Raw genomic sequence first — 21711 nt, 5'->3', positions numbered from 1 at the left:
AAAAAAAAAGCATTTAATATTTTTATTTTATGTGTATGAGTATTTTGCCTACATGTATGTAAGTGTACCAATGCACACTGAGGCCAGAAGCGGGTGTCAGATCCCCTGGAACTGGAGTTATGAACAGTTGCTAGCTGCCATGTGGGTGCTGAGAATGGAACCTACGCCCTCTGCAAGAGCAGTCAGTGGTCTTAACCGCTGAGCCATTTGTCCAGTCCATTATTTTATTTTGATAATTATGGTCAAAAATATGCTTTGGAGGCTGGCAAGGTGGCTCACTAGGTAAAGGCATGCTTGCCCCCAAGCCTGATGATCTGAATTTGATACCTGGAACACACATGGTAGAAGAAGAAAACTGACTCCTGTACATTGTCCTCTGATTCTTCATGCTCACCATGGCCAGCATTCCTGTCCATATGCTTTCTCTCTCAATGTAACAAAGACACATACTTTGGGGCCAGCAAGATGGCATAGTGAGTAAAGATGCTTGTTACCAAACCTGACAACCTGAGTTTGAAAACCAGAACCCACATGGGGAAAGAAAAGAACTGGCTTTCCTCTGACTTTCACATGTGTACCACAGCACATAGGCACACACATGTAAATAAGTGTAATAAATTAAAAATACATTTTATTATTTTTATATGTATTTATGTGTATGAGTGTATTGCCTGTATGTGCACTCATGGTCATGCAATGCCTGAGGAGGTCAGAAGAGGGCGTCGGATCCCCTGGAACTGGAGTTACAGATGGTTGTTAGCCGCCATGTGGGTACTGGGAACAGAACCAGGTCCTCTGCAAGAACAGCCAGTGCTCTTAACTGCTGAGTCATCTCTCCAGCTCCAGTGTAATAAAATTTTAAAAACAGACTTTGCGTGACTTTAAGTTTAAATGTATCGTGAAATATCTAATGGCTCAGAATTTGATCTATTCTGCTAAATGTTTCCTGTGTACTTGAAAAAAAATGTATATTCTGTGGTTGGGAAGATTGTTTTTATAACATCAATTAGGTCAAACTGATTGATAGTGTTGTTCCAGACTTCTATAGACTTACTGATTTCCTGTCTACCTGTTCTATCAATTACTGAGAGAAGGTTGTTGAAATTGCCAAGCCTAACTTGGCTCTGTCTCCTTCCCCTCAGAGTGCTATTAGTTTTGTCTCATGTTTTTGTTTGTTTGTTTGTTTGTTTGTTTGTTTTTGAAACAGGGTCTCTTGTAGCCCCAGCTGGCCGGGCACTCAGTGTGTAGACCAGGCTGGCCTCGAACTCACAGAGATCTGCCTGCCTCTGCCGCCTGAGTGCTGGAACTAAAGGTATGCCCTACCACACCCAGCAATTGTTTCATGATTTTAACCTTCATATAAGATTTACATGCATGTTTAGGACCATAGACTGTCCCCAAGTTATGATGGCTTGACATTGCTTTTTGGATTTCATAATGGTGGGGAAGCACATTCAGACAACCTGTTTTTCACTTTCAATACAGAATTCAATGATTACAATGTGTGAAATTGACTTTGTGTTATGTAAGTTCAGGAACATCTACAGTGTCTCCATGATGAACTGATTCCATCAGTCTGAGATGATCCTCTTTATTTTTTTTATTTGTGTGTGTATAAGTGTGTGAGCACATGTGTGCCATAGCATGCGTGTAGAGTCAGGGGACTACCTTGTGGCATTCATTCCCTCCTTCCACCTTGTGTTTGAGGCAGGGTTTCTCTCGCTGTTTCTGTCACACTGTATACTCTAGGCTGGCTGACCTCACACTCCCAGCTGATTCTCCTCCCTGCCTCCCATCCTGACATAGGAGTTCTGGGATTTACAGATGCACACCACTGCATCTGGCTTTTTGTGTGGGTTTTGGATATGGAAAACTTCACCAGTCTTTTACAGCAAGTGCCTTTACCCACTGAGCCGCCTCATCAATCCTGAAACCACTCTCTATCCTACATGTTTTCTGCTCTGAAATTTACTGCCTGATACTAATACAGGCTCTCTAGCTCTGCCTTTATTTGTGCTAGGATGGTGTAACTCTTTCTGTCCTTTTACTGTGTGTGTGTGCCATGTGCATGCAGATGTGTATGAAGTACATGTGCACATGTGGAGGCCAGAGGTCAACATTGGGTATCTTCCTCTATCACTCTCTGCCTTGTTTTGTGAGACAGGGTTTCACTGATCCTGGAGCTCACCCTTTCACCTAGTCCTCAGGGGTTATCTGTCTGTACCCCAGCCCTTCAGCACCCGGCTACAGACACATGCTTCATGCACCTTTCATGTAGGTGCTGAGGATCAGAATTCAGAACTTTACCCACTGAGTGATCTCTTCAGCCCATGTCCTTTTATTTTTTACATTTTTTTAAAAATATATTTTAAAAATATTTTATTATTTTTATTTTATGTGTATGAGTGTATTGTCTGCATGTATGTAAGTGCACCCATGTCGTGCAATGCCATGGAGATCAGAAGAGGGCTTCAGATTCCCCTGGAACTGGAGTTAAGGACGGTTCGTAGCCACCATGTGGGTGCTGGGAATTGAACCCGGGTCCTCTGCAAGTGCAGTCAGTGCTCTTAACCACTGAGCCATATCCAGCCCCTATTTTTTACGTTCTTAAAACAACATTTATGCAGCAACAATGGTACGTTTTAGAATTAAAACAAACAGTGGAAAAGAGAAGCAAATTTCTCAGTGTTTTCAAATTCCTGGCATGTTACTCTTCCATGTATGAGACCCTCGCCTCTCTTCAGTTCTCCTGCCTTCCTCTTCAGTACTGGCTGGGGACTGAACCCAGGCTGGCCCTATACATGCTAGATGAGCACTGTATCACAGAGCTACATCCTCAGCTTCCCCTTTTTTCATTTCCTTTCTCTTATTTGAGACAGTGTCACTGCTTTAGTTAATTTTTAATGCTGTGATTAGAAAAAAAACTCTGACCAAAACCATCTTGGGGAGGAAAGGGTTTATTTCACCTTACAGTTCATCGTCGAGGGGAGCCAAGGCAGGAGCTCGGGGCAGAAACCTGGAGCACAGACCATGGAAGAGCACTGCTTATTGGCTTGCTCCCCTGGTCCCCCCCTGCTCAGTCTGCTTTCTTATACAACACAGGACCAGCTGCCTAGGGGTGGAACCGCCCACAGTGGGATGGGGCCCTCCTACATCACTCATCAATCAAGAAAATGCCCCTTAGACATGGCCACAGGCCAGTCCAATGGAGGAAATTCCCCAATTGAGAGCCCTTCCACCCAGCTGTGTCAAGTTGACAATTGAAGCACCCAGCACAGACAGTAACTCAGGCAGGTATTGAACTTGAGATTTTCCTGCCTCAGCTTCTCAAGTAGTTTATACCACTATGTGCAGCTAATGTTTTTTATTTGGTAGTTGGTTTTGTTTAGACCGTATACATTTAAACAGAGCTCAACTGTATCATCTCTGTCACCCCTCTCATCTGTATCTCATGACTGCTGTCTAGGAAGTGGCTGAGCGCCTCACCTCTTCCCGCTCCCATCCTTTCTTGCTGGACCCTGGTGCCATGTTTTCTGGATTGTCTAACCCAGATAAGGTAGCTAGTCTCAAGTATTTTGTCATAGCAACATGAAATGGACTAAGACAGCATCCCTGGATTCCCAGCTCCATCTGTTTAACTTGGGCAGACCACCAGGCTTTGCCTGGTCCCCCTCCTTGTTTGAAGGCCTCCCTCTTTCTCTAGTATGTTGGGGCAAACTTCAAAATTTTTTTGATGAAACAAAAAAAATGATTTCTATCTCTCAGAAATGACTATTGCATTTGCTGCCTGATGTCAAGTAGATATCTCAATATCCCTCCCTCCCTCTTTTCCCCACTTCCTTCCTTTCTCCCTTCCTCTTCCTTCCCCTTCCTCCCAGAAGCTACAATGTAATATTTTTATTTTTAAAAAAATATTTTACTATTTTATGTGTATTACTGCCTACATATGTGTAAGTGCACCCATGTCATGCAGTTCCCACAGAGGTTAGAAGAAGGCATTGGATCCCCTGGAACTGGAGTTACAGATGGTTGTCAGCTGCCATGTGGGTGCTGGGAATGGAACCTGGGTTCTCTGTAAGAGCAGTCAGTGCTCTTAACTGCTGAGCCATCTCTTCAGCCCCATACAGTGTAATAATTTCATCTTTAATATTTTTAATTTATTCACCTATACGTTTGTTCAAAAAAAGTCAGGCGAGCCAGAAAGGTGGACTTTAGCTGGACAGCTCCAAGCAGCTACTGGAATCTGAGGGGATTTCCTAGCCATGACTCCTCTCCTGGGAGGAGCCGATCACAGAGCTGCTCACCTCCTTCAAAGTAGAAACTTCAACTAGTGCAACTCTCGAGCACCCAGAAAAGTGGACTGATGAAGGTGTAATTTTTAAACTTAAAAAAAAAATTTTTGCCAGGCGTGGTGACGCACACCTTTAATCCCAGCACTTGGGAGGCAGAAGCAAGCGGATCTCTGTGAGTTTGAGGCCAGCCTGGTCTACATAGCTTGTTCCAGGTCAGCTGGGGCTACAGGGAGACCCTGTCTCAAAAAGACCAAAATAAAATTATTTATTTATTTATTTATTTTACGTGTATGCGTGTATTGCCTGCATGTAGGTAAGTGCACCCGTGTCATGCAATGCTGGTGGAGGACAGAAGAGACTGTCAGATCCCCTGGAACTGGAGTTACAGACAGTTGTTAGCTGTCATGTGAGTGCTGGGATTCGAACCTGGGTCTTCTGCAAGAACAACCAGTGCTCTTAACTGCTGAGCCATCTCTCCACCCCCGAAGGTGTATTTTTTTATTTTATTTTTATGTGTATGTATTGCCTTCATGTAAGTGCACCTGTGTTATGCAATGCCCACAGAGGTCAGAAGAGGCTGTTGGATCCCCTGGAACTGGAGTTATGGACAGTTGTTAGTGCCCATGTGGGTGCTGCGATTCCTGGGTCTTCTGCAAGAACAACCAGAGTTCTTAACCACTGAGACATCTCTCCAGACCCATGAAGGTGTATTTTTATTAGGCAAAGCTTATAGAAGAACCCCCATATCCTCAGCATTGTGGTGACAGCTGTGTCTTTAGCGCTTTACCTGCTTCATGACAGTGACTTCAGGTTTGCCCTGTTCTTATTTTACTGAAGAAGCCCAAGGCTTAGGAAGGTTAAATAACCTTCACGATGATGACACTGACTTCATGGCAGAAATAGAGCTCAGTGTCTACACTTTCAGCTTCTACACAGTGCTTGGTTCTACAGTTTTCCTAGGCTTCCTTACTGAAAGGCTATCCAGATCTTGCAGTCTGAAGCCTTCGTACCCACTCACCCTGAATTCAGTATTCCCACACACCAAAATGGGAGATTTCCACTAAAATTCTGGTTATTATCGTCATACTTACCTGCTCTGTGTTACACGAGCAGTGATAAGGAAGTCGGTGCTGTGTGATGTCATGAAATATTTTGTGCAGTTTGGCCCCAAACTCCTGTGTGTCACCTGCCTAAAATGGATGAGAAATTCCATTATGCTATGGAGGTTCAAATGCAGGGGAAGACATTTGATCAAGAAAACATTTTCCTTTGTCTCTTGGAGCATGGGAGGCAAGAGAAGGGCCTGGGATGCTTGGCATGTGGCAGCAGTTATAGCTTTCTATGCATGCCCATTTATGCCACTTATGCAAGATCCTTTAACCAAGATCTTTGTTTTTCCAAGTCCATAGCAGACAAATACCCCAGGGAGCCACCTGTTTCATGAGGGGGTTCTAGGAAATGCTCCTCCACAACAAGCTGTGAGGAAACGGATCCACACTGAAACACCAAGGCTGATGTAGAGCTCTTCCTCACACAAGCACTGTGGAATGGGTGACGGCCTTCAGAACTTCAACACAGATTTATAGGGTATCAGAGTTAAAGGGCAAGAGGAATCACCTAATACAACACACTAATTTAGAGATTCATTTTTATGTAATTGTATGCATGTTTGTGTGGGTGCCTTGAGACCAGAAGAGAGTCTCAGATCCCCTAGAGCTGGAGTTACAGGTAATTGTGAGCTGCCTGATGTGGGTGCTGGGACTCAAACTCAGGTTCTCTGGAAGAGCAGTAAATGCTCGTCAGCCATCTTTCCAGCCAATAATGCACTGATTTCATACATGAGAAAAATGACATTCAAAAAGAAGCAAACCACTCAAGATCAGGGCTTCTTAGCCGTCATCCACATGTCCCCCGAGTCAAAGCTATGATTTAAGAGCACTTGCTTATAAAGGCATTATATTCTTTGAATCACTAACTGTACCTAAAGAAATTTAGTCTAGGAAATAACTTAAGCAAGATATCACATAAGGTATTAACCAAAACACTATTTATATACCAATAATAACTGGTACCAGTCTAAATGTCTAACATTAGAAGAATGTTTTATTAAATTAAACACTACAGAATACTGATTAACCAACACTAATGAAATCCAAAAATGCTAATTTATATATGAAAGTAGAATGCCTTCATTACTATATATGAGATAATATGCAAAAATTAAAACTATAGTGATGGGTTAGTTGTAGAGGCACATGCCTTTAATCCTAGCTCTGGAGGGAAAGGCAGGTAAATCTCTGTGAGATCAAGTCCAGCCTGGTCTCCATAGCAAGTTCTAGGCCAGCTGGGGCTAAAGGGAGACCCTGTCTCAAAAAAACCAAAAAGTAAAAAATTATAGTGATAGAAATTATTAATATTTAAATGTTTCTATGTGTTGTATTATCTTTTCCAGAAAAAGGTACATAAAAACGAAGGAACAGATGTGGAATGTGTTACTCACTGACGATACTGATTGCTACCACATACTCCTTAAGGAAGAAAAGAAACTAACATTTACTGAGAATCTCACTGTGTACGGTTTCTTCAGCCACTACAGTAAATTTTCATAGACTAAGGGACTTATAATAAGCACTGGGAATTTATTCCTCATAGTATTGAAAGTCTAAGGTCAGAGTGTGTTAATTATAAACTCAACAAAAATCTAGAATCACCTGGAAGATAGGCGTTTGGGCAGGAGGTCCTGGACTGTGTAAAATGAGAATCAAGTCAAGCACCGGCATACATGCACCATGCTCTGTTCTGATTGTCGATGTCCTATGACCAACTGCCTCAAGCACCTGCTGCCTCAACTTCCCTACTATGAGAGACTGTGCCTTGAACTGTGAGCTGAAACAAACCCTTTCTCCCTTAAGTTGCTTAGTCAGAGTATATTAGCACAGCAACAGGAGACGAAACCAAGACAGGGTTCCAGCACTGCTGGGTTCTGGTGAGGGCCTTCTTCAGAGTAGTGGGCTGTTTCCCTGTGTCCTCACATTGTAGAAGAGTCAAGGCTTTCTCTGGGGCCACTTAAAAAATTTTTTTTAATGTATTGGGAGTGGGCTGTGCCATGCCACACACTGAGGACACAACCTGCAGGAGCTGGTTCTCTCCTTCCACCAAGTAGGTCCTGAAGATCAAACTTAGCTCATCAGGCTTCATGGCAAGTGGATCTACCCCAAGCCATCTCACCAACCCACAGGGCCACTTTATTAACAGACCTAGTCCCAGCCAGGCATAGAGGCCCACGCATGTGTGGAGGTCAGAGGACAACTTGTGGGAGTCAGCTCTCTGCTTCTAGAATATGGGTCCCAAGGGTCAAACTTAAGTAGTCAGGCTTGGAAGCAAGTAGCAAGTCTTTATCCACTGAGCCATCTTGCTGGCCCCCAGATGCAAGGTGGGCATGGTAGCCTAAATCATCACCTTGGGGGTTAGTATTTCAATGTGTGGATTTTGGAATGATATGAACATTACGACTACAGTATGCATTTAGCTCTCAACCTATGAGAATCTCATTGTCTGATTTTTAGGTAAGGCTCAGAGAAGCTAAATATAGGCCCAAGTCCACATAATAAATGAGCCATAAGTCGATGATTCTGATCCCTAGATTGTGTGTACCAGCCCATTCTCTCACATATGAGTACCTAATGGCTGCTCAACTCAGTTACTTCTAGGATATTGTGTCACCCTGAGGGAGCAAGGTATGCTTCAACAAGGGGTTGGGAATGAAGGATCCAATCCTAGATCTCTCTTAACTAGTTCTGTGACCTAAAGGAAAACAAATCTCAATGACCTCTCATTTATAAAAATAGTACACATACTAGTCATTCATTGTTAAAACACCTAAGCCTGGTGCTGAGTGAGACTGCAATAGAAACAAAATGATGCTTCTGTAAGCACGGCGTATGCTGTGAAGACAGGTATTGGGAAGTCGTCAAACCCAGGGACCTGCAAGCACCCCAATCTCCTAACCTCAAGGGCCTGGAGGCATGTCCTTCGGAAGTGGCCACAGGTGCTTCCAGTCACCACACTCATGATGGAATTCACCGCCACTGAGAGCGAGGTCTGCAGTTTCTGATGAGCCTGAAGTAAGGCAGAAACCACATTAGTCCCAAACTGTGGGCTCAGAGAATCCCAAAGGAACCAAGGATTTCAGTGGCGGCAGGGCATCGCCAATACGGAACAAGATGATGACACAGCTTTATGTTGGGATGTGAATTAAACATTTAAAAATTCGCTTCTTTCTTACAGATGGCTTGTTGACATAGACATACCAGGAAAAAGATAAGCTGGCCAGGGGCCTAGGAATGTAGCTAGTTGGTAGAGTGCTTGCCTCGTGCATGAGGACCCAAGTTCAATCCCCAGCATAGAGTAAACCAGGCATGGTAGCACATTTTTGTAATTCTAGTTCCCTGGAACTTGAGGCAGGAGGATCAGAAGTTCAAGGTTATCTTTGGCTACTAGTTTGAAGCTAGTCTAGGCTACATGAGTCCCTGTCTCCAAAACGAACAGTTCATGTTTTATTTTCATTTTTAACTTTTTTTTTTTTTTTTGGTCTTTTTGAGACAGGGTCTCCCTGTAGCCCCAGCTGTCCTGGAACTCACTATGTAGGACCAGGCTGGCCTTGAACTCACAGAGATCCGCCTGCCTCTGCCTCCGGAGTGCTGGAATTAACGGCGTGTGCCACCATGCCCGGCTTCATTTTTAACTTTTGTGTGTGTGTGTGTGTGTGTGCGTGCGTGTGTGTGTATGATATGTGTGGGTGCACACATGCAACAGTACACATGTAGAGGTCAGAGTACAACTTTGTAGAATTGATGATCTCTTTGTTGCGGTTCTGGGGATAAAACTCGGGTTGTCAGGCTTGTGTGGCAAATGCTTTGCTTATGGAACCATCTCACTGGCCCTGTTTGTTTTGAGGCATGGTCTCTTACACTGTAGCCCAGACTGGCCTGGAACTCACTATATATAACCCAGGCTGGCCTCAAACTTTCAGTATCCTGCCTCAACCTCCCAAATGCTGGGATTACACACATAACCTATCACACCCAGCTTAATTCACTGTTTGTTGTTAAGTTTTAAATCTTCCTCTTCAAGCTGGGTGTGGTGGCGCACGCCTTTGGTCCCAGCACTCCTGGGGCAGAGGCAGGCAGATCTCTTCAAGTTCAAGGCCAGCCTGGTCTACCTAGTGAGTTCCAGGCCAGCTGGGGCTACAGGGAGACTGTGTCTCGAAAAAAAGACACCCCCCCCCAAATCTGGTTCTTCAGTTGGCATTTTTTTTCTTTGAGTGGGGGCGGGAGGAGCATATAAACTGTATTACCAGAAGGGTACAGGACAAAAGAATTTAGAAAGTCAGATCAGAAGCAAAGGTGGTATTTAGAATTAGGAGAATGAGGGAAGAAGGTACAGTTTAGTGAAGGATCACCTCCAAGGAATGAGTAGGATAGAGGTGTACAGAGAGGAAGGGTATCAGTCATTTTCTGTATTACTTCTGTTATTATGTACTCAGCCACACCTAATTAAAAGGGTAAGATTAGGCCACTTGGCTACAGTGACCTATCTATGTGAAAGCTTAGTTCCCAGTTGAGATGTGGTATTTCAGCATCATCCCAGGTGCATATCAGGAAGGGGCATCAAGGGAGAAGAGGATCCGAGGCCCTGTGGCTGCATGCTCTCCAGTTGACTTTCTTATTACCTTGGTAGCCTGGTGGTGCTGCACCAAGACCTGGTCCACAGCTGACTGGATGGAATCTCGAACTGCACCATGGCTCTCTGTGAGGATGGCGCTGAGATGAGTGGTGAGCACAGCGTGGACTCCTAAGAGGAGAGAATTTGGGGCCCATGAGGAGGATGACTCAAGACTTCTGTTATATTCTGTGCCCGGGGCTGGGTCCAGGGTGATGCCTCCAGGAAGCCACCCTACCACTCCACAAATAGCTACTTTTTAAAGATACCCCCTCCCAGTTCCCATCTGCAAATAAAAGCAAGCTCAGGAAAATTAAAATGAAGAACTATTTTTTGAAAAAAAAGCAAATGCTAAAGTTTGAAAAGAGGGGAGGAGTCTCTCAGGAGTGCCTAGTTCTCTAAGTTCTCAGCAGTGTGTCATTTCTTTCTGATGTGTTGTGGTAAAGAAAAGGCTACAAAAATTACCCTGAGAGCTGTTAATGTATTTTCTTTGGAGGTTAGGGCTGGGGATGTAGCTCAGTTGGTAGAATGCTTGCCTAACCTTGGGTTTGGTCCCCAGAACTCCATGAATTGGGCACACACCTGTAATCCCAGAACTAAGGTAATGGAGTCAGGAGGATCAGTTCAACAGCACCTCTGCTACATAGCAATTTTGAGGCCATCCTGGGATACATGAGATCCTGTCTCAAAAATAAATAAATAAAAATAGGGGGCTGGAGAGACGGCTCAGTAGTTAAGAGCACTGGCTGCTCTTGCAGAGGACCCGGGTTCAGTTCCCAGCACATATATGGCAGCTAATAAACATCTATAACTCCAGTTCCAGGAGATTCAATGCTCTCTTCTGACCTGCATGGGTACTGCAGGACACAGATGCACTTACACACATAGGCAATACATAAAATAAAAATAATGTAAATAATTAATTAAAAATAAGCAAAATGGGAATGATCTTTGCTGAGGTAGTTACAATCATTCCCAATTGCTATTACCCAGAAAAGCTGACATGTGAGAGTGAAGGGCAGAAAATGTCATGAAATAACAGGCCCCCACTTCACAGTCCTGCTGCAGGCCTCAGGAAGACAAACTCACTGCACAGAGCACCTACAGAAGATGCTGCCTAAGTGGCATTCCCCTGAAGAGTCTGCTCAGATATACCATGGTGAAGGGGGCCGAGGCCAGCTGGCTTGTTTTAGGACTGCACTAAAAGTGCACATCTGGCTGGGTGTGGTGGTGCACGCCTTTAATATCAGCACTCAGGAGGCAGAGGCAGGCGGATCTCTGTGAGTTCAAGGCCAGCCTGGTCTACATAGTGAGTTCCAGGACAGCTGAGGCTACAGGGAGAGCCTGTCTAAAAAAGACAAAAAAAAAAAAAAAAAAAGAATCTGGAACTAGAGGTAGGAGAGCAGAGATTTAAGGTAATTTTTTACCACCAACTAGTAGTAACTTTACTCTTCTCACTTCAGTAAAGAAAATGGCTTTGTAGCCCAAGCCAGCCTGGAACTCACTATGTAGACCAGGCTGGCCTTGAACTCACAGAGATCCACCTGCCTCTGCCTCCTGAGCGCTGGGATTAAAGGCATGGTGCTACCATCATGCTCAGCTTGATTTTTCCATGTTTTATGACTCACATATGTGGTGTTTTCAGCAATAGGGTCTTTTCTGTCAAGTTATAGAAGGTAACCAATAGCAATGGCAACAGTCTGCAATATTTGGGGGTTTATGGGACCCAATTGACCAACAACTCCAAAAGAAGTAACCCATTCCCAGCATTGGGCCTTAAAATTTTTTTGTATTTTTTTATTATGTGTATCTGTGTATCTGCCTGTCAATATGTGATGTGAGTGCAGATGCCCAGAGGCAAGAGACGTCAGATCCCCCAGAACTGTAGTTACAGGTGGTTATGAGCTGCCTGATGTTGGTGCTGGGAACTGAACTCAGGTCTTCTACAAGAGCAGTACATGCTCTTTACCACAGCCATCTCTCCAGCCCCTAGCACCGGGCTTTTTATCTGATAGTCTATGGTACCTGGGAGAGGCAGCTTACACTCATATACATACTGAAAGCACTAAGTGGACTCCATGGGTTTAAGAAAGAAGGAACAAGCCGGGTGTGGTGGCACACGCCTTTAATCCCAGCACTCGGGAGGCAGAGGCAGGTGGATCTTTGTGAGCTGAGGCCAGCCATGGCTATATAATGTGACCTTGTCTCCAACAAACCAACAAGCACACACACACACACACACACACACACACACACACACACACACATATGCACCATTTTTAAAAAGAAAATGGCATTTTCTTTTCTGCTTTCTGATATATTTTCTAGATAAACTGGGATAATGTAAATGAAGTATTTTGAAATACACATGCAATATTCAAAGGGGAAATGTTGCTGTTGCCATGGAGATATAGCATGTGGACTACTATTTTGTATATTTTGGCTCCAAAAAGAACCTCAAGAAATCAGAAGTCTTTTGAAAGAAGGCATTTAATTAAAAAAACAAAGTTTATTCCTAAAATGGTTCATACCACCAGATGCTTTTGGCATTGTAGCAAAATAAGGAGTTAGTCATAGAAAAGTTACCATGACAAGGTGGGCAAAAGGCCAACTGAGTGGTTTTTTTAAAGGCACATGGAAACAGACTGTAATTCTGCACAATCTGTTTCCTAAAAGAAGGACCTCTGGAGAAAGCTTGCAAGGCATTGGGAAAGGATGGGGAAAGCAAGGTAAAGTTTGCCTTCACTGTGTATCTTTTTCAGAGGTTGGTCTGAAACTATCAGATATGCAGAATTTTAAGATACATGCTTTTGGGCCGGACGTGGTGGCACACACCTTTAATCCCAGCACTCGGGAGGTAGAGGCAGGTGGATCTCTGTGAGTTTCAGTCCAGCCTGGTCTACATAGTGAGTTCCAGGACAGCTGGGGCTACAGGGAGACCCTGTCTCAAAAAGATCAAAAAAAAAAAAAAGATACATGCTTTAACTATGCAGAAGAGATTTGTTTTAAAGACAGGGTCTCCCTTTGTAGCCCTGGGTGGCCTGGAACTCATAGAGATCCACCTGCCTCTGCCTCCTGAGTGCTGGGATTAAAGGTGTGCACCACTACACCTGACTGGAACTTTTATTTATTTTTTAGTAGTAGAAATTTAAATCTAAACTGGCATGGCTTTAATCCCAGCACTTAGAAGGCAGAAGCAGGTGGATCTTTGTGAGTTTGAGGCCAGCCTGGTCTAAACAGTGATATATAAATCATCGCAGTACAGCAAAAGTGACAACACAGTTTTGGAGGGCAGGTGTGTTCTTCAGGTATGCTCGGTAGGACGTAGAACATAGTATCAAACTTGCATCATCCTGGGTTAATCCTCTGCCAAACATTTTTTAAAATGCCAGAAAGTCTTGTCTCCAAAGGGCCGTTAGCTTTGGAAGGACCTTTGATATCATCTAGTCTAACAACCTCATGTTAAAGATATAAGGGGAGGCTCAGATGGTTATGTGACTTGCTTCCCAAACATCACCAGAGGAGCTGAAATCAGAGCTAATGTGAAAAACAGCTGTCTTGATTCTACCCTGAAGTCCTCTGATTGCTTCTTTTTTTAAAAAAATATTTTATTTATTATTTTTTATTTTATTTTATGTGTATGCATGTATTGCCTGCATGTAGGTAGGTGCACCCAGGTCGTTTAATGCCCGCAGAAGTCAGAAGAGGCTGTTGGGTCCCCTGGAACTGGAGTTACAGACAGTTGTTAGCTTCCATGTGGTGCTGGGATTTGAACCCGGGTCTTCTACAAGAACAGTCACTGTTCCACTGTTCTTAACTGCTGAGCCATGAGTAGAAATCTAAACCGATTAATCACGAAAGTCTTTTCATGCCCTTGGACTAATGTGATAAGCATTCTAATTAAATGGAGTCTATGGAATAGGCAGCATGGTGTGGCAGATTCTAGACCTGAGCCAAAATACCTGTTCAGAATCAAGTGCAGTGTGTGTTGGCTGTGTGACACTAGACACACCTCCTATTTAATTCTTGGTTACTTTGTCTGTAACCATGGGACAATATTGGCATATCTCTACATACCTGTCTCTTCCTTCAGTTAGTGTAAATATATTATGGTATTTGGGTTTTGCCTTTTTGAGACAGGGTCTCCCTGTAGCCCCAGCTGTCCAGGAACTCACTATGTAGACCAGGCTGGCCTTGAACTACAGAGATCCGCCTGCCTCTGCCTCCCGAGTGTGAGTGCTGGGATTAAAGGCGTGTGCCACCACACCCAGCTATTTTCATCTTTTAAAATATTTTATTTATTATTTTTATTTTATGGCGTATGTATGAGTGTATTGCCTGCATGTATATGAGTGCACCCGTGTCCTGCAATGCCACAGAGGTCAGAAGACGGCTTTGGATTCCCTTGGAACTAGAGTTAAGGATGGTTCATAGCCACCATGTGGGTGCTGGGAATTGAACCCAGGTCCTCTGCAAGAGCAGTCAGTGCTCTTAACCCCTGAGCCATCTCTCCAGCCCCTTATTTTCATTTTATGAGTATATTGGCTGATATGTGTGTAAGTGCACCAATGTCATACAATGCCCACAGAGGTCAGAAGAGGGTGTCGGATTCCCTGGAACTGGAGTTACAGATGGTTGTTAGCCTCCGTGTAGGGTCTGAGAGTCAAACCCGGGTCCTCTGCAAGAGCAGCCAGTGCTCCTAACTACTGAACTGTCTCTTGCTGCTTCTCTTGTGTGACTCTGTCTTTGTGTGCAGAGGCCCCAGGAATCCTCACCTGAGCTTTCCTTGCTGGAGACTTATTAACCTGGGTCTTTTTTCTTTCCTGTTCCCTTGGCCTTACTCAGTGAACAGGGCACAAAAGAGCACCAGTTCCTCAAAAAGAGTTGAAAGCCTGAGCCCAGGAGAGTAGTACCTCTCTCATGCACACATTGGAAAAGGGGGAAGAAGCTTGGAAGGCAGAAAGCAGGAAGAATCTCATAGCAGACAATAAAAATCAGTTCGCACAAGTACCAGTCAATGAGAGCTTCTGATCTGCAGTTCTAAGTGGTCCTGCTTCACCCATGATGCTGTGGGGCAACACCACACCATGTAGGAAGCAGAGCCCCATGGAAACACATAGCTCACGGAGAAAGAAACACCCAAGAGGAGGCTTATGAATCTTTCCCAAAACATGCCTAGGCCCCATGTCTCCTAGTAACTTCCCTCAAAGTTTAGGAGGGTGTCTCCAAACTTCTGTTCCAAGGGTCATTGGATTAAAACACGTGATCAAATTCACATGCTCAACAGCTTCCAAATTTTATTACACTTGGGAATCACCTGAGTGAAAATGCATTCTTAGCCTGTGTGGTGGTACACACCTTTGATCCCAGCACTTGGGAGGCAGAGGAGGGCGGATCTCTGTGAGTTCAAGGCCAACCTGGTCTACATAGCTGAGTTCCAGGTTAAGCTGCAGTTACAGGGAGACCCTGTCTCAAAAAACAAAAAAAGAAAGGAAGGAAGGAAGGAAGGAAGGAAGGAAGGAAGGAAGGAAGGAAGGAAGGAAGGAAAGAAAAATCGTTCCATTCTTGAATCATTCTAGATTTTGACATTATAGCAAACATAATGAGTCAGTCTTGGCCCCAGAAGCTATATATGGTCAAACAACCTGGGTGATCCTGATACATGTGTTTTGTGGCCCTTGAACCTGAAACCACCACCTTACCTACAGGGAAGAGACTGTTTCTGATAACAGGTTACTATGCATCTAGTAGATACATGCCCAAGCACACCTAATTGCATACTTGCACAAAGACAGACTTCTGTTTTGTGATTCCATCTAGAAAGGCAATGCAGTAATGAAAAGTTCTCAAGCATATTGCACGTCATAATCACCTAGGAAGCTTTAAACACATACTAAGAGGTTCAGTGTATAGCTCAGGGACACAACACAAGCTTAACATGAACAAGGTCCTGGATTCAATCCCCAGCATGCACATACAAAAGTACTGATACCCAAGCCCCATTTCAATCTAAGGAAATCAGAATCTCTTGGGGGTAAGGTTTAACGTTGAGTGTCATTGGTCATTGGTCATTGGTCCAGGGTAATATACTCTCTCCTAGAAAGCATTCTAGAATATGTCTGCTGACTTCTGGTCAACCAAATCTGGGACTGTCATAACTTAAGCGATACAACTCTTCAACAGGGTAGGTAATTTATGTGTGTATGCCTCTGTGTATGTGCACATGTGTGTGTGTCTGTCTGTCTGTCCACGGAGGCCAGAAGAGAGCATCGGATCCCCTGGAGCTAGAGCTAGAGGCAACTGTGAGCTGCCTGACACAGATCCTCTGTGAAAGTACTAAGTGCTCTTAACCACTAAGCCACCTCTCCAGTCTTATTTTTTTTTAATATTTTATTATTTTTATTTTATGTGTATGTGTGTATTGCCTGCATGTAGGTAACTGCACCTGTGTCATGCAATGCCCTCAGAGGACAGAAAAGACTGTTGGATCCCCTGGAACTGGCATTACAGACAGTTGTTAGCTGCCATGTGGGTGCTGGGATTCGAACCCAGGTCGTCTGCAAGAACAGTCAATGTTCTTAACTGCTGCACTATCTCTCCAGCCCTCCAGTCCTATTTTAAAAAATATTTTCTTTATTATTTTTATTTTATGTGTATGAGTGTATTGTCTGCATGCATGTAAGTGCACCATGTTGTACAATACCTGTGGAGGTCAGAAGAAGGGGCTGGATCTTCTAGAACTGGAGTTATGAACGTTTGTGTCATGTGAGTGCTAGGAATCGAACCCAGATACTCTGCAAGAGCAGTCAGTGCTCTTAGCCGCTAAGCTATCTCTCCAGTTCCAGCAAGTACTCTTAACTGTTGAATGTAGACCAGGCTGGCCTTGATCTCACAGAGAGCCACCTGCCTCTGCCTCTGCCTCCTGAGTGCTGAAATTAAAGGTGTCACCATGCCCAGCCCCAGCCCTATTTTTATTTTAATTAGTGTGTGTGTGTGTGTGTGTGTGTGTGTGTGTGTGTGTGTGTAGGACAGAGGACAACTTGTGGGAGTTATTTTTCTCCTTCTAGTATGTGTGCCCTAGTTATTGAACTCAGGTTGTCAGGCTTAGCAGCAAGCACCTTTAGCTGCTGAGTCATCTCTCTGGCCTCAGTTTGTTTAATTTATTGAGAAGCATTTCACTGGAATTCTTCACATAAATATATATAATTTAGATATCTATATGCACTATTCATACTGCCCTTTATCCACAGAACACTTGGCACACCTAACCTGGCTTCCCCACTTGTCTATACATACCCAAGATTTCCATTTGTTGCACTGGAAACCCGCTGTGAAAACCAATGAAGAGGAAGAGGAGCAGAGCTAGTCCCTGTGGGTCCATATTCTGAGACTGAGTCCCCTCACTGGATTCCACCAGATAATGGGCATCTGGAAGCACCAAATCTAAAGGGAAAAAAAGAGACAAATTTCTATGGTAAGCCCCCAAATGCTAAGTGACTAGGGAACCTATGTCCTGAACAAAGGGGATCTGATAGGTCTAAATTCGAACATTTGGCTCCATGCCTGAATTTGCTTCTGTATCCACACGACAGAAGTAAATAAAAATGACTTACACGAAGAACAGCAAAATAACAACCAGGTGTGTAAAATGCAAAGGAAAGCAGCACCCCTGTGCACTTACTGGGAACCATTACCCAGTAAATTCATTTACTTCTTGTACAGCTTCCTAAGGCAGGTGTGGCTAGTAAGAGGCAGAGGTGAAACTCAAACTTGAACAATGACATTACCAGCTAACTTGTGATAGCAGGTAACATGCTCCATGCAAGCAGCACACTAAACTCCTATCTCAAGATCAAGCCTTTGTAACACTTGTAGGCAAGACTTCTGTCCGTTTATAGACAAGAAAAGAGGTTAAATGCTTTGCCCAGTATGAGCCAGTAAATGGTAGAACTGAGTTGTAGGCCCTGCCAGGCTGATTCTAAAATGTGTGCTCTTAACCTCAATATGAGCCGACTCCTTTAGAATGGCATCAGGATAGTCTCACATTCCAGATCCATACAGAGGAGTCATCTCCTTGTGGATCCCAGTTCTGTCTTCTAAGAAATGAAGGAGGGAGCAGGGTGAGGCAGCACACACTCATAATTCTAACAGTAGGGAAACTGGGACAGGAGAACTATTGTAAGTTGGAGGCCAGCCTTGGCCACACAGTGAGTTCCAGGCTAGCCCGAAGACAGAGTGAGACCCTCAAAACAAACAAAAAAACTCAAACAGATAAAAAAGAGATGAGAGAAATGAGAGATTTCTATATTATTCATTTACAAAACTAACTGAGCAAGTTTAGAATTAGTGTAAAAATTATGGGAACTAATAAAGTTTAAAAATAAAAATAAAAATGAAACAGAGATAACAAGGGTTGAGGATGTAACTCAGTTGGTAGTGTTCGCCTAGCATAGATGAAGCCCTGGGTACTGCATAAATCAGGCATAGTGACACATGCCTGTAATTTGGTACTCAAAGACCTAGAAGCAGAAGGACCCAAAGTTCAAGGTCGTCCCTGGCTACATACCAAGTTGGAGGCCAGCCTGGACTACATTAAGACTGTCTTAAATATATAAAGACAGTAAGATACCTAGAAATTCATATAGGTCACTTATTTATCCAAGACTCTGATGGTGTGACATCCCATTGTTTCTTCTCAAACCTATTAGCTTCCAGAGACTGTCTGAGAATACTAGATTCCTCCTGAGATGCTGCCTTATCCAGGAGTGCTGCAATCTTTTCATACTAGTCATAATCCTAGAACACCTTTCTCTACTGGCCATTTTCCTTAGTTCTCAAATGATCAGATAGCTCTCCAAATTTCGAAGGAATCTAGCTAACAACAGTCAAGCTCAGAACCACAAACCTAGACATCAGTCTAGGTTGCAGTCCTATTTTCTGCTTTATTTAATGGTCCAATAGTTAACCACTTGAGTCATTTTAAAGATTTGTTTGTTTGTTTATTTATTTATTTAGTCTTTTTGAGACAGGGTCTCCCTGTAGCCCCAGCTATTCTGGAACTATGTAGACCAGGCTGGCCTTGAACTCACAGAGATCCACCTGCCTCTGCCTCCCAAGTGCTGGGACTACAGGCCACGCCTGGCTAAGATTTGTTTTATTTTATGGGTATGAGTGTTTTGCCTGCATGAATGTAAAAGGGTGTCAGATTCTCCAGAACTGGAGTTATAGATGGTTATAAGCTGCCATGTGGGAACCGAACCTAGGGTCCTCTGTAAGAGCAGCCATGCTTTTAACTGACGAGCCATCTCCAGTTCCTATTCAACTTCTAAAAATTACACTGATTGGTAAGTATGTGTTAAGTTCTGCCATCATGCATGTGTGACAGTCAGAGGACAACTTACAGTTGTTGGTTCTCTCCTTCTACCATGTGAGGCCTGGGGACCAAACTCAAGTCATCAGGCTTGACTAGGCACCTTTACCTGCAGTCATCTCACCAGTCCTAACGTTCATCTTTTAGTACAACTCACCCAAAACTAACGTGGTTAGGCCCTACATGAGTGCCACAGCCAGGTTTTTATGTTTAATGTTATTAAATCTGGCATTTACATTGTGCTTTGATTTTTCTAAATAATTATGTGTACTAATACTTATTTCAGTAGGAATCGTCTCTCTTCCATGATGAAGTCATTGTTTTCTAGTCTTCCTTTCTGAAGTGCCCAAGTTGACAAACTAAGGTACCACTGAAACCTTCTGTGTAAGACCCTTACAAAAGCACTGGAACTGGAGGGCAGAAGTGGGGGAGATCTAGCATCAAGCTGTAATACCAAACAGGCTCTGACTGAGCATTGCTGTCACACACTACCTCCTCAGTGGACTCTTGGGCTTGGTCAGGTCCCACCCTCATGTCCTCATGTGCTAAGCAAGCTATCAGGTCCTTGGGTCCTGTTTATCTGCAATTTTTATTCCTTTCATTTCTCTTATTCTTCATGTTTCTGTATTTTGGTGCCAAAAGGGGGGCGAGACATACCTTTATCCAAACCGTGATCCAAATTGGGCACCATCGACAAGTGGTATTTCTTCCAGTCAATGAAATACGAGGGATCTCTGAAGACATTGGCACTTGGCTGTCCCTGGTCTGACAGTATCAGAGGCAGACCCAAAGGTCCGTACAGAAATATGTATAGCTGCTAAAGAAAAACACCAACTTTTCACTTTTTTAATATTTTATTATTTTTGTTTTATGTGTATGAGTGTTATGCCTGCAAATAAGTAAGTGCACCTGTGTTGCACAATGCCTTCGGAGGACAGAAGAGGCTGTCGGATCCCCTGGAACCGGAGTTACAGACAGTTGTTAGCTGCCCTGTGGGTGCTGGGATCCGAACCCGGGTCTTCTGCAAGAACAGTGTTCTTAACCGCTGAGCCATCTCTCCAGCCCCCAACTTTTCACTTCTTACAACTAAGTATTCATGTGATAAACTTATACACCGGTCTGGTTCGTACTTCCAGAAATAAATACATGTGCTGCATAATTACATGGTTAGCCTTTCCACAGCAAAGATGGGTGTGAAGCCCCACAGACAGCGCTACTAGGACCCTCAGATGTTTACTTGGGTTTAATGAATGTGAGATGCAGGTTGAGTACCGGGACAATCTATCTTTCTCATCTGATCATGTATCTGGGTGGCACCACAAGCTAAACACAGTGCTGGGTTCTTGGGGTACCAAGATGAAGAGTAACAATTTAATATCTATGCTTGTGTTACCATATGGGAGACAGATACAAAACCCAGAAACCTCAATACAATGTGATACATGCTAGGATAGAGATGTATACAAAGGGATATTTTCTAGAAGTATCTGAGCACATTTAGATGAGAAAGCAGCTTTACGCAACCCTGTTCTTCAACCCAAACAGGCAGGCAGGCCTGAAATGGTCCCTTCTCTGTGCTTTCCTCACTCTTGCACTCCAAACTAGGGCTTCGCAGTATCAGTACAACTGACCCTTTGAGTCAGACAGTCCTTGTTGGGGGAGGGGTTTGTCCAGGTTCTCTAAATGGAGCCTTTTGGAAAGTCACAGCTGAATAAAGGGAAGTCAAACTCAGAGTCTCCCTAGAAAACCTTAGCAGGCATCACCATAGGAACTAAAGCCACTACACTCACTGTTCAGAGCCAAGGGAGACCTTCGAGATGCTTCACACTCAGAATAAAGAGCAGAGTATTTGAAGAGCTAAAACACGTAGTTGTCTTATAATTGCTTTTTAGATTTTATACCTTTTTGTTTGAGAGAGGGTCTCATGTAGCCCAGGCTGGCCTCAAACTTCTATGTAGCAAAGGATGACTTTGAATCTCTGATCTTCCTGGCTCCACCTCCTGAGTGTTGGGATTACAGGTGTGCAGCACTACACCCAGGGACTTGCGCATGCTAGGAAGTGCTCTACCAACTAAGCTATATCACAAGCCCTTACCTGGGCTTTAAAAAGCATTTACATTTAATATGAACACAGCCATGGACATCTCTGTTATCTGCTTCCATTTGTTCTCTACTGTTTGGGGAATCTATTTTAGAGTGAATATTTTATCTCTCTTTTGGTATATTAGTCATAACTCACTGCTTTAGGGTTTACAGTACACAATTTTATCACGCCTTAACTTCAAATGATATTCTAACATATAGTATGAGAATCCAACAATAGTCTCC

General features: G+C 43.7%; 1 protein-coding gene across 13 annotated transcripts in view; it reads right to left on the bottom strand.

The window, feature by feature from the left end:
- LOC103725603 (RNA-binding protein 14) overlaps positions 1–21711 on the bottom strand; it is a 225448-nt gene that overhangs the window by 12688 nt on the left and 191049 nt on the right. For 12 of the 13 annotated variants that reach the window (XM_029558546.1, XM_029558536.1, XM_029558537.1 and 9 more), the window contains 5 exons: positions 20041–20191; positions 17310–17456; positions 10024–10145; positions 8301–8411; positions 5384–5482 (listed from right to left, as the gene is read on the bottom strand). In XM_029558546.1, coding sequence (XP_029414406.1) covers positions 5384–5482; positions 8301–8411; positions 10024–10145; positions 17310–17456; positions 20041–20191 — 630 coding nt within the window. Of the gene's footprint in view, positions 1–5383; positions 5483–8300; positions 8412–10023; positions 10146–17309; positions 17457–18038; positions 18110–20040; positions 20192–21711 lie in introns of those variants that run through there. The other variant, XM_029558548.1, reaches the window with a different exon arrangement.

This window comes from Nannospalax galili, unplaced genomic scaffold (assembly GCF_000622305.1).
Source record: "Nannospalax galili isolate Female #2095 unplaced genomic scaffold, S.galili_v1.0 scaffold89, whole genome shotgun sequence".
In the NCBI taxonomy this organism is placed as follows: Eukaryota; Metazoa; Chordata; class Mammalia; order Rodentia; family Spalacidae; genus Nannospalax; species Nannospalax galili.
This window is presented reverse-complemented; position numbering and strand designations above follow the sequence as displayed.